The 12,201-nt window shown below is 37.1% G+C and overlaps 1 protein-coding gene across 1 annotated transcript; it reads right to left on the reverse strand.

The window, feature by feature from the left end:
- Positions 1 to 17: 17 nt before the first annotated feature.
- Positions 18 to 11,323, reverse strand: LOC130798045 (protein ESSENTIAL FOR POTEXVIRUS ACCUMULATION 1-like). Its single transcript, XM_057660893.1, has 10 exons — positions 11,161 to 11,323; positions 8,915 to 9,003; positions 7,922 to 8,803; positions 7,720 to 7,840; positions 7,413 to 7,601; positions 5,756 to 6,478; positions 2,920 to 5,617; positions 1,205 to 1,398; positions 1,054 to 1,113; positions 18 to 892 (listed from the first exon to the last, which is right to left on the reverse strand). Exons 1-10 carry the CDS (start codon positions 11,222 to 11,224, stop codon positions 507 to 509), a joined length of 5,406 nt encoding a protein of 1,801 aa, XP_057516876.1. The 5' UTR covers positions 11,225 to 11,323; the 3' UTR covers positions 18 to 506.
- Positions 11,324 to 12,201: the final 878 nt, after the last annotated feature.

Below are 12,201 nucleotides of genomic sequence, written 5' to 3' on the forward strand. Positions count from 1 at the left end.
AAGAGGAGCAAGGGGGAGAATAGAGGGTATATGAATTCCTCCCTTTTACCCAATTCCATCCCATTTGATTTACCATGTTATACCATACATGCCCTAATAGTGTAAGATAATATCGATGCTTCTACTAAATTCAAAGGTACCAATAGAAGTTGGACATGTGTATCTGGTTTTCGTCCAACAGAGTACAAGAATGGGTCAAGAACATGGGTCATAACATTAACATACCCAATGCTGAGGCAAAGTAAACTGCCAATTCTACAATACAAAAAAAAAATTACAAGCAGAACCAAGGGTCGAAAATCAGAAAGTTTGTTTAGCTGACTCGAAACAAAGCCTGTTAGTTCTCTATGAAGCCCACATAAATAAAGGGCCCTCACATAATATCAGTACACAAAATTTTGGTTAAGCCGACAAAATGTAGTTCTAATGATGAGGGACACAAGGGCCGAAAAGGAAAATCATTTACAGTTAGTTGAGACAATGTATTTACAACACTAGCACCTCTCCTAGTCTTCTACAGATTGGATCTCGCCCATCATAATGCGGTTGCTGACAACATTGAACCCCAAAACAGCGGGGCTAACCTTTTTTCCTTTCTTCCCCTTCTTTTTCCCTCCTTTGGAAGACCTGTTGTTACCTGCGACACCGTCTCGGTCAAAATCTTCAAAACCACAATTGTCAGAATTCATATCTCTGGCTACATTATTATAGGCCTTCAGATCATTCCGACTTAGAAATGCGAGCTCCAGGACATCTGCTGATAGCAACTCCATGTAATTCAAAAACTTCTCAATAAACTCATGATTTGGATCAAAAGATCCAAAATTTTCTATGAGAAGTGACTCGGCTTCAGATCTTGATTGCTTCAAGCAAAATTCCAGGACACTTGTGTCTGAAAGAGCAGTAAAAAAAGTATGGCATCAGCAACATCCACAATATGCATACTGAAGTGTTGATATTCTAATGCAGTTAGACTGCTACAACACCAACGCTTAAACATGTGAAATTATGTTCATAAAAGCAAGGACATGCGATAGAAGCAACAAGTCATACCCTTGCTTCCAGTAAGCCGAACTGATTCATTCTCGCACCATTCTCTGAAGTCCATTGCCTCTGTAGAAAAAAAGACAGAAACAGTCATGATATTGCATACAAGGAAAAGGTCATCAACCCTGAGCTCAGTGTTTGATTGTCAAAAACCCACCCAAATGCTTTGTATTCCCATCTTGCTTTCCTTTTATACACACTTGTGCAGACGAAGGTGATGATGAAGCATAGTGCTCCAAACCCCTCCCACCAGCAGACTTCTGTCGTCTAATACTAGCTCCAGGTGTTACTTTTGTGGGAGTACTTTTGGTTGCCCAACTCCCTTGGTTATTGAGCTGAGAAAAAACTGCCCTGCTCAGAGAAAATAGTAGGAAGGAGTTAATTATTATATCTAGTACATGTCTTATTCACATTCCAAAAGATCTATATTCAATAATTTGAGATAAAGTAAAAGAGGTGCCATACAACTAGAGGTGTGCAACTGAAACAAAATTGAACCGAACTGAAAATGACCCAAGCTTCAAAATGAAACCCTTACAATTATAGGTGTGCAACTGAGACAAAATTGAACAGAATTGACCCGAAAATGGCCCAATCATCAAAATGAAATGTAGTTAACATGTCAACTCAATACGCAACAAAATTGAAAATGACCTGATCAAAAAAAAAATGACCCAAAACCCAACCAGATGACCAGAAAAATCAACACCTCTACAAGCAAACTCAGGGTAGTTTCAATCAGCAAACTTTATATAGTACAACTAGTCCTGAGTTCTAACTGCCCGTTTGGTAGGTGGTAATAAATTGTGGTAATGTAAATGAAAACTAGTGTAATTTTGATTGAAAAATCTTTTGGCTTCCGTGATGGCTATGCTTGTCCAACTTCGACATCTCATTTTCTTCTTAAATTTCATTCCAATGCATTACTATTGTGAGAGGTGGTATTAGGTGATAATGGAAATTCATAAACAAAAAAACTTTTTTACGATCAAAGTTCCAACACCATGGAAATAACATGAAACTTTTGATGAAATTTTACACTATAAATCATTCTCATTACCGCCATTTAGTACAACTAACCAATCGGGTTGCAAGGATATCAGCTAACAGATTGAGAAATCAACTTACATAATTTTTTTCAGATCCACAATGTGTACAGGTGGGTTCAAGTTTGAGTTTCACAATATAAAGGGTAACCAAGTCATGACATGGATTAAAGATATTTGGAGAAACCATGCAAGTGTTCATCTAATCCATATTGGTGACAGATTCACGCACATACAAAAAGAAATTACTGGAGTATACAATTGTTAACATATTATCACTCCAATCAAAATTTCTAGATCATACCTTACTCAATAATCCAATGCACACTATTTATACTCTTAACTTCAATCTAGGAAAGAAGGCGATAATAAATGCCAATTAGAACAAAGTAGCTCAACAATGCTGAAAATATACTTATTGGTCGTCATGTTATTGATCACCAACAAACAATAACTTGTTTAGAGATTCAAACTGGAGAACATTTTTGGTCATCTAGTAGCGTTGCAAGAACTATCCACTAGAGATCCACTGACAGGAACAGAAATCTGCCTCTAACAGCTAATAAGTTCAGGAAGTTAAAGATTTGGATGAAATAAGATATCTCATGCCTGAAATTTCTATCTTCTCTTGATTGCTATCAACCTTAACTTGTAAACCTTTAACTATCAAAATCCAATTCATTTAGTATCATTTAACAAGAGTTATCAGCTAGAAATAAGTCGGTTTTGAATTCACCCAAGCAATACTATACTAGGGTAGAAGCATTATCAAATTAAAAGCAAAAACGGAATTGATAGCAAATGCAGGAGCAAATGAAAAACATACTGTTTGGTTTCTTGCTTTGACTGATCAGGTGGACCCCAAAACAAGTCATCTTCTCCTTTATGCTTCGATTGTGGAGAAAGTTGAGAAATAATTTGAACTGGAGATGCATCTTTTGATGGTGATGACGCTGATATTGACCAAGAACCTGAACGCACCTGACTTGAATGAGGTTTTTGAGGAGTTGATATCGGAGACTGCGCAACTGGTGCCACCTTCTTTTCCTGTTCCTTCAAGATGTCCCTCAACGATGTGGGTTTGGGAAACTTTCCAGTGTCTGTAGACCATGCAGGAGCAGGAGAAGGACTAGTTGAGTCACCCTTCCAAGGTACAAAATCTCCAAGAGATGGACCAGATGGTGGTGCCGAAAAAACTTCCTTATCAGCTTGTACATGTTTAGAAAATTTTCCTTTCTCACCAGGACTTGATGCCACTGTCCCATCAGCAGAAGAAGCAACTGCAGAAACTTTTGTTCCAGCAACTTTCGCCTTTGCAGCTTTCTTGCGACTCTTCTTGGTATCTTTGGCCTCAATGAAACTCTCATCATCAACCACATGCCCCTGACTAGGCACTGTAGATAATGGTGGGAGACTAGAAGCATTGTCAGCAAACTCAAAACTTCTGTCACTAGACTTTGCTAACACTTCAGCGGCCAAAAGATCGTGCAGTCCACTCTTCTTGCTTTTTAACAGCTCTCCTTTTCCCAAATGATGCTCGCTGATAGCAATATCATGACGAAATTCCCGAGATACTTTAGGTTCAGCATTGGCAACAACTCCAGTCCAAGGAGATGAGAGACTCAAAGGACTAACAGAAGCAGAAACAGAAGAGGCAGGGATCTCCATTTGTGCCTTCTTTTGCTCTTCCTGTTGAATTTCTTTAAGTGACTTGGGCTTCACACAAACAGCAGGTTTCCAAGCGCTCAGTGAAGAATTTAATTGAGCACTTTGTTGAGTAATGACATCACTCTGCTTCTGCTCACCTTTGGCCTCCCTAGATTCAGAAGCACCAACAGGCAAATTTGTTGAGGTAGAGAGATCAATTTCTTGGGAATACTTGTTTTCTCTAGCTATCTCCACAGACCTACCATCTAAAGTTTCTTTAGTAGTTACAGGCAATTCTACAGCAAGGGCTTCTTCAACATCAGATTGCTTGAATTTCTGAGTGGATGCTTTGGAGGCTCCCCTCGCTTGGTCTGGAGATGGTTGTGCTTTGGAAGACTTTTGCTTCCTTGACTTCTTATCCGAATTTTTCTTAACCTCACGTGTTTCAACATTTTTTGCTTCTTTTAATGATGTTACCTCTTCATGGAACTCCTTAACAGCAGTTTCCTCCGGAACAACTGCAGGTATATGCTCAGCATCATCAGTTCTCTCAAAACTCAAGATCTTATTCTCCAGAGACACCGCAGATGATTTACACACAGATGATTCAGACAAGTCAAAAGATGCAGGGTCAGAAACCATCACATTGATGCCTGAGTCCACCACTGAAGTAGGCAGTACTGTCTTTAGATTGCTCTCTACCACCTGGCCTATTGAAGATTGTGTCAAAACGTCAGAAGCAGGATTCTCCAATGCATGAGCACTCTGGCATTTCTCCATTGCTTCAGAAGTAGTTAAACTGTCCATCATTTTTGATAATGATGATAAATCATTATTCTTGATGTCGTTAAAATATGTCGAAATAGAGGACTGATTAGGCTGAAGATTTCCAAACAGCTGATGAGGCAGGTGCAAAGATGAGCCCTCAGTAGGAACTGTACGACGCAAGTCCTGGGAAACTTGCTGAGGCATGATGGAAGTTTTAGCATCTAGCATACCAGAAACCGTAGGTTGAGAGTTCAACTGCAATAGAGGAGAGTGTTGAGGAAGAATTAACTGGTCAACAGATGACACTGAGGACTTTAATTGTCCAAATGCTGGATCTCCATAACGGTGAACAACCTGCTGGTCTGATAGAGCCTGAGAAAGTAATTGCTGTTGATGTCGCATCAATTGTTGCTGCTCCACCTGACAAAGCAATTGCTGTTGCTGAAGCATCAACTGCTGCTGCTCCTCCTGTTTTTGTTGCTGCTTAAGCAATAGGATCTTATCCAACAATGACAATTGTTGGCTTGGAGTGGACTGTTGAGAATGTAATTGCATATACTGCTGCTGCAACAGATTCAACACTTGAGGGTCTTGTGTAAGACCAGAAGTAAGTAGCTTGTCAGGTAAAACGCCGGTCGAACTATCCAAAGTTTGGGATAGTAAATTTGTTATTGTTGGATGATTTTGTTGCTGCTGCGGTATTCCGTATGCCCCTTGAGGAAAACTTTGAGAGTGATGCAAGTCAGTTGTATCTTTGAATGGATCAATATTGCCTTGTCCAGAGAAATTTGGCCAACCACCAAGGCCATCGTTCATTCCACCTGAAGACTTGTCAGATAAACCTTGAAGAATGGACATCATCTCAACATTCTGAGAAAGAGCTTGCCGAGGCATACCACCAACAGCGGAAAGAAGATTTGCTTGTGGCATAGTGGAATGTCTAACAAAGTCAGAGGATGGAACAACAGGGGCTCCATCTCTTGCTGACAAATACGGATAAGGATGAGTCAAAGACTTTTGCCGTTCAAGGTTTACTCTTTGAGCCAAAATAGCATTTCCACTTTCGGTCCCCACAGGCGGCATACTACTCAAAGTCTGTTCAACAAAACCTACATAACACAGCCAAAATCAAAAAACAAATTATGAAGAACCACACAAATTATAAAGAACCACATTGAAAGATCAGTGACACAAAATATATCTTCAAACCATGTTGTTTATTCTAGAAACATAGCCCTGATAACAACCTTCTGTGGAGGCAAATTTCTCCAGATTACTGTTGACATCTCCGGACATCAACGACTCAATAAATCTGTTCTCAGCTTCAGTTGACAGCCCGTGAGAATTTCTGCGTTCATTCGCAAGTAAATCCACACCACTGGAGCCAGAAAAAATGTTCCCAAGCCCACTTAAGCTTGTCCTACTAGAAAGCTCAGTTGCTTCATTCAGCTTTGTAGTGTTAAATCCAGGTGGTGGCCTTGCTTTGGCTCGTAAGTGGGGCATCACATCACCTAGTAAGGAGAATGCAGAGTCCATTGGAGCATTCACCAGCCGAACTTGCAAATCTATGCCAAAATATCCAGCCTCAAACCACCCAATTATATCACTGCCAGAGAAAGGACCCTGTATTTGGCCTTGTGGATCTTTGTAATAAAGCAATAGGTACTCTGGTGAAGATTGCACAAGCTTTCTTGACTCTTGCTCCCCATCAACAACAGCAGGATGTTTCCTGACAGCAGAATCTTCACCAATTTTCCATTTGAATTCATTGCAGCTGGTGTCAGAGCTTCTAGAGTGAATATCACTTGGAACGTCTAACCAATCACGTCGCTGCGTGTTTACAAGCTGTTCAACAGAAGGTGACCGCCATGGAATTCCAGACTGAGTACAAACACGCCCCTTCATTGCAGAATCTCTATTATCTGTGACATCATCGCCCTTCTTTAAAACAGAATCAGCATCTCTGGTACCTGATTCAAACAAAAAACATTTAAATGATGAACAATCAAGCAAGTAACAGGAGATACTTGTGCAGCTCAAGCAAGCTAGAGCCCACAAAATTATTTAGACTCGATACACCAAGGAAATAATTAATTACCAAGTCAATCTTTGACTATTGAACTAACTGAGCTACCAGTAAATAAAAATGTGTCAAAATTATTGATACAACCAGGTTTTACCAGCACTAGCAGTTGGAGGCATGGAGCTCCCACTTAATCAAGAAGATCCTAACAATCCATAATCTTTTAAAAAACAAAATTAAAACAAACAGCATCCTATGATCTGCATTTACGAAAACGATTGCAAGCCTAATCCATATACAAATTGGAAAAAAATCACAATCAACTTCTAAAAATATTGTATTTTCTTTGTCCTTTGAGTTTGATGTAGGGCGATTAAGTCAATTAAATTTTAGTTAGAAAATAAATTAAAAAAAACGAGGGAAAAAAAATGTATACAAAATGAAGAGAGAGAATAAGTTTATGGATGAGATTTAAAGAGCAAATGTGGGACCATAAACCAAAATAAAGTAAGGTTGCAAAGTTAAAGAGATGGCTGTAAATAGAAAGAGCGTCAAATTCAACAGAACAGAGGGAGTATTCTTTCTCAGAACACCTACCTTTTGTTATATTGCACATGATTCTGTTATAGCCCACTTTTAAAACTACATTCTAATTTTGGCAAACTAGGAAATTCAAGCTCACCTACTAAACCTATCAAACCAAAACTAACTTGAAACTTTAAATCAATATTAAAGGTCAATTAAACTTTCAAGTACCAAGATAACGAACAATTTGTTCATTTAGTCATAAACTTAGCCTGGCTGCCTTAGCCAACAAGAAGAAAACTGAACAATTTACAAAAAAAGCTTAAAAATAACTGACAAATCCTATTTATCATTACCTGTAACCCTAAACTTATTATCCGCGTGCGTCTGGTGATTTTCATTGGGATCAATTGAAACACTGTAACAAAATGCAGACATTTGCTTCTCATGGGATGTGCTCTCTGAAATTTGTGTGTAAGTACCCGTAGTATGGTCAAGTCTATCATTTTCATCATCAAGAGAAATTGATACATCATCTCTGCTCCCTGTCAAATATCAGTTGAATGAAATAGCACTTGCATTAAAAACAAGTACCACAAACCACACAGTGAAATAAAAGTAACACATTCTTTGAAACCAATGAAATGATAAAACAATTAGTACCATGTTTCGTCCTTCTTGATTGCACAAAATCATTTGAGCTTCGCCCACTAGATCCATCCTTAGAAATCTGAGGTGCACCACTACTTACTATATCTCCTTTGTCAATTCCGTTCAAAATAGCCTGAACCATATCACAGACCATTAGAATCACAAACCATGAGCATGAAAAAACAAAAAATAAAAACGAACAATAAGCACTTACTGATTCTTCAGGCGAAGGTGCCAAAAGTGCTAGAGGCTCCAAAGGTTCTTCCTGAGTAAGAGAGGAGACTTGCAACAATCCATCCAGTGTGTTGTTTGAAGATTTTAAATCAGTCAGCCGGTAAATATCAAGCAACTTTGTCCTGTTATATCTGAAGGGAGATAACTCTCCATGAACAGAATAGTTATTACTACCTGAATAAAAATTAACCCTTCCACGACCAAAAGAAAAGGTTGCAGCATTTTCTCGACGGCCTCTCCCATGGCCAACTGCAGGACCTTCTTTGCTTGTCAATTGAGTTTGTTGATTTGGAGGCTCTGCTTTTGCACGACTTTGCAAAAAACTAGGTCTCCATGGTCGATATTGATCACACTTCCTGTCATCCTCTCCATGACTAGCTACCCTCTCGTCCTTCCCATAACTAGCTACGTGTGGCAGCCCTTTTTCATGAGGAATATCTCCTTGTTTCCCAACATCATTCCACTTATCCACCTCTTTATCATCTGGACCCCAGCGTGAGTTCCACTTACTCTCCCGACGCTGCACATTATTATTCTCCTTGCTTGGATCAACCCATCTGTCAGTTGCAGCTCGACGTGCTTCTCCAAAATGCATAGTGGATGAATTATCAACCCCCCGGTCAACTTTCCGCTCATCATCCATTTCTTTTCCTCCGTCCCTCCAACGATCCTGACGAGCTGAAGGGTTGGTGTCCCTTTCTTCATCACGCCAACGGTCGCAACGCCCGGATTCTGCATCAAGAAAAGTCGGTCTGAAAACATCTTTTTTCTTTTGGTTCTCATGTATCTCCTTGACATATCCCGGAGACTTGGTGAAAGTTGAGCGATCTCCATAGCCCGTGAAAGGGCTGGGACGATTTTCCTGCACAAATACCAAAATCAGCAAGTTGCCTTAGAAGCCAGGCTTTTGGATGAAGTCTGAACACATCAACTTCACAAAATCCAACCACTAAAGCAAAAAAATTTTACAAACCCTTGGCGACATCACAATCTTATTCTCTCCTGGCTTAGGATGAAGCCATTGAGGAGAAAGTGGGATAGGATTGTCTAGTCCAGGGACATCTGCAAGTAAAAGAAAAGGTTATAAGTCCATGTTACTCTATAAGGCCAATCAATTTCCACTAAGGCAGAAAATTTACACAAAGAACAAGGCAACTTAACCCTACTAATTGTACCTTAACAAATGAAAAAAATTCGCCGAAAGCCCTCTATCCTAAGAAAAAGGTACACAAATAACATACATATACCACTTCAACCCAACCGAAGCATCTATGTGAGGGAAATTTCACAATGTAAAGCTTTTACGAGATAATAGTTGTTCTTATAAGATTTGTGGTTCTTAAAACACAAAGACATGTGGATGAGAGAACTGGGTAGTAGTTTCAACTATCAACAATAGCTCTAGATGATGAAAGGACTGGAAAATTACCAAAGACTATTGCTCTTATGACCTATTCATGTAAAAGAAACAAAAAACGTTGGTTAGGAAATCCTATAAAGCATTTATGTTGTAAGACACTGCAAAAGACTGCATTTTAGCAATGCACGGCATGTTCCTTGAATGTAAACATGGATCTACATGTATCAAATTGTTCAAACATCAGAGTTCTATAAGTTGGGGGATTAAAGAGTACTGCTGCTTTATTCATTACTCTACAAGTCTACACTAACATGTTTTCACTTTTCTATAATTTTTAACTTTGGTAACCAACTTTTACACCATTAATAGAACCAACTTCTGGAAAAACTAATCAATCACTATCCATAATAGCAAAGGACGCATAGTAAGGGAGAATCATTGTTTCGCTGACATGTGCAGCTCACGTCAACCCCCACCCTCAAAATATCCCCAAATTTCTTTTTTAATTCAAAACCTTTATTTAGTTAACCACAAAGATTTCCATATTTAACTCTAAAATGTACCATACCATTAAGACTATTCAATGGAAATAAGTCAAGCTTAGGGTCGACAATTTACCAAGTAAGGTACAAGTAGAGAAAAGTGACAGCACAATGTCATGTTCAAAGACAAAATGCAGAGAAAGTGATGATTATATCCAAACACTTAAACTAATTTCAATACAAACCCATCAACCACCATAAACAATCTTTACTCCCTCCACCAACAACCATATGCAACCCTTTCCATCAACTTACCACCTTTTCTTATACTTCTGCATTTAAAGGAGTTAAGATTGAACAAGAGAAGAAAAGGTCATTAGATGTTTGGGTTATTGTGGGGGGGGGGGGGGGGGGGGGGGATTAACAAAGTGCAAAATAGAAAAGGACATCTGTCATTGGTTACATTGTATAGTTGGAACTATCCTAATCCCAATAATGTAAAAAACAGCATTATGGAGGGCATATGTAGCTTATTCAACAAGGTGTAGAGTATAGCTGCACCATCAGGGTGCCAATATTCAGATTATTACATAAACCATACCAAATATGAAAAATTTTCTATCATTCTACTGGCCATATCTCTAAAGTGCAAAATAGAAAAGGACATCTGTCATTGGTTACATTGTATAGTTGGAACTATCCTAATCCCAATAATGTAAAAAACAGCATTATGGAGGGCATATGTAGCTTATTCAACAAGGTGTAGAGTATAGCTGCACCATCAGGGTGCCAATATTCAGATTATTACATAAACCATACCAAATATGAAAAATTTTCTATCATTCTACTGGCCATATCTCTAAGCCGGTAGTGAGGGTAACTTTCCTTGGATTTCAAGGAGTACATAATCCTCATAATCAAATTGAAGAATAAAAAACAACTGAGTCAGAAATAAGACAGCGGAGACTATTTAATCGACATAAAGTACGCATTTGATAAAGATAAAATTAACTTCCAAGTCAACACAACACCCAATACTCTGTTGAATGTAAAATATTCCATTGACAACATGAAAGGATAAATTTTATACTATTTTTGTTCAAAAAATCCAATGAAACATGCAAAGCAATTAGAATATAGCTCAGACAAAAATCTGAAATTTCTACAGGAAAAAGTATGAAAAAATGGCATTGCACACCAAACAATTTCAAAAAATTACAAACCAATTTCTTTTATTAAATGAAAAACTAAGAGCAATACGTAAAAACATATAAAAAGACCCAAAATCAAAAAACTACATATTAGGGTTTTTAAAGGACGTTAAAGTACAGTGAAGTGAAAAAGTAGAGAAATGATAAAGAAAAGAAATAGAGAAACCTTTGTCGATCTGAGAGTTGAGAGGGGAGGCAGGGATGGGATTGCGTGCATTGGAGGCAGCCATTGATGATCGACGGAAGGAAGAAATTGAATGTTGGAAGCCCTAAAGAAAAAAAAAACCCTTGAAGACTCGCAAGTTACAATGAATGAGAATGCGGCAAGCAAACATATCGAGACATAGACACATAACATATAAACTACATTTAAAAAATATTTTGTTTTTTATTTTTATTTTTATGTTTAAGTTTTTCATTGCTAATCTAATAAGCTAATTATAAAAACTAATGTAATGAAGGAGTTTTTTATTATGAAATAATATATTATTAAGATTAAATTTATGGAATAAATGACTTTTTGATTAAAAATCAACTATTGATATTTTTAACTATTTACTGAATACATTACTTTATCATTCAATTAAACTTTTCAAATTTTAGGTAGTTATATAAAAATTCTATAATTAATAATACTATAAATATTCTACCTAATTTATCTTTAATTTTATAAAAATCAAATTCTAAAGCAAGCAATATTGTTATATAATCAACTATCATTCAATAAAATATTCATTTGTCAAAGCTCTTGAAATATGAATATATGATATTTGTCAAATTTCAATATTTTTATTAGTACGTATTATATGATGATATAATATAATATGATTGTTCAAACTAACGTTCAATATATTATACTCTATTCATTTTTTTAAGTTGTTTTTATTTGTCATTTTGGGTTATTTCATTTGTTATTTTCCTAAAGAATCTTTCGATCTATATCACAAATTTTGAACAAAATTATTATTTTAATTTCTCATTTTATTATTTTAATAATGCTTATAATTCTCACATATTTTTCACTAACTTTATTTTAATATTTTTAAATTGTTTATGATCTTCACATGTTTCCTACTAACTTAAGTTGTAGTCCATTCTCGTAAATATATTCCTAGTGGGAACAACTTGAGAATTAGAGGGAGTATTTTATTAATGCATATGATCCCATATATTTTTTATAAATTTTATTTTAATATTTTTATACTTT

Source organism: Amaranthus tricolor, chromosome 13, assembly GCF_026212465.1.
Source record: "Amaranthus tricolor cultivar Red isolate AtriRed21 chromosome 13, ASM2621246v1, whole genome shotgun sequence".
Lineage (NCBI taxonomy): Eukaryota > Viridiplantae > Streptophyta > Magnoliopsida > Caryophyllales > Amaranthaceae > Amaranthus > Amaranthus tricolor.

Excerpts from the sequence above, each read along its gene's own strand:
- LOC130798045 (XM_057660893.1), bottom strand. The coding sequence starts at position 11,224 with ATGGCTGCCTCCAATGCACGCAATCCCATCCCTGCCTCCCCTCTCAAC. Across the intron at positions 9,004-11,160 it reads CAACTCTCAGATCGACAAAG|ATGTCCCTGGACTAGACAAT; the intron begins GTTTCTCTATTT and ends TTTTACTTGCAG. Across the intron at positions 5,618-5,755 it reads GAAATTTGCCTCCACAGAAG|GTTTTGTTGAACAGACTTTG; the intron begins GTTGTTATCAGG and ends TGTGTTATGTAG.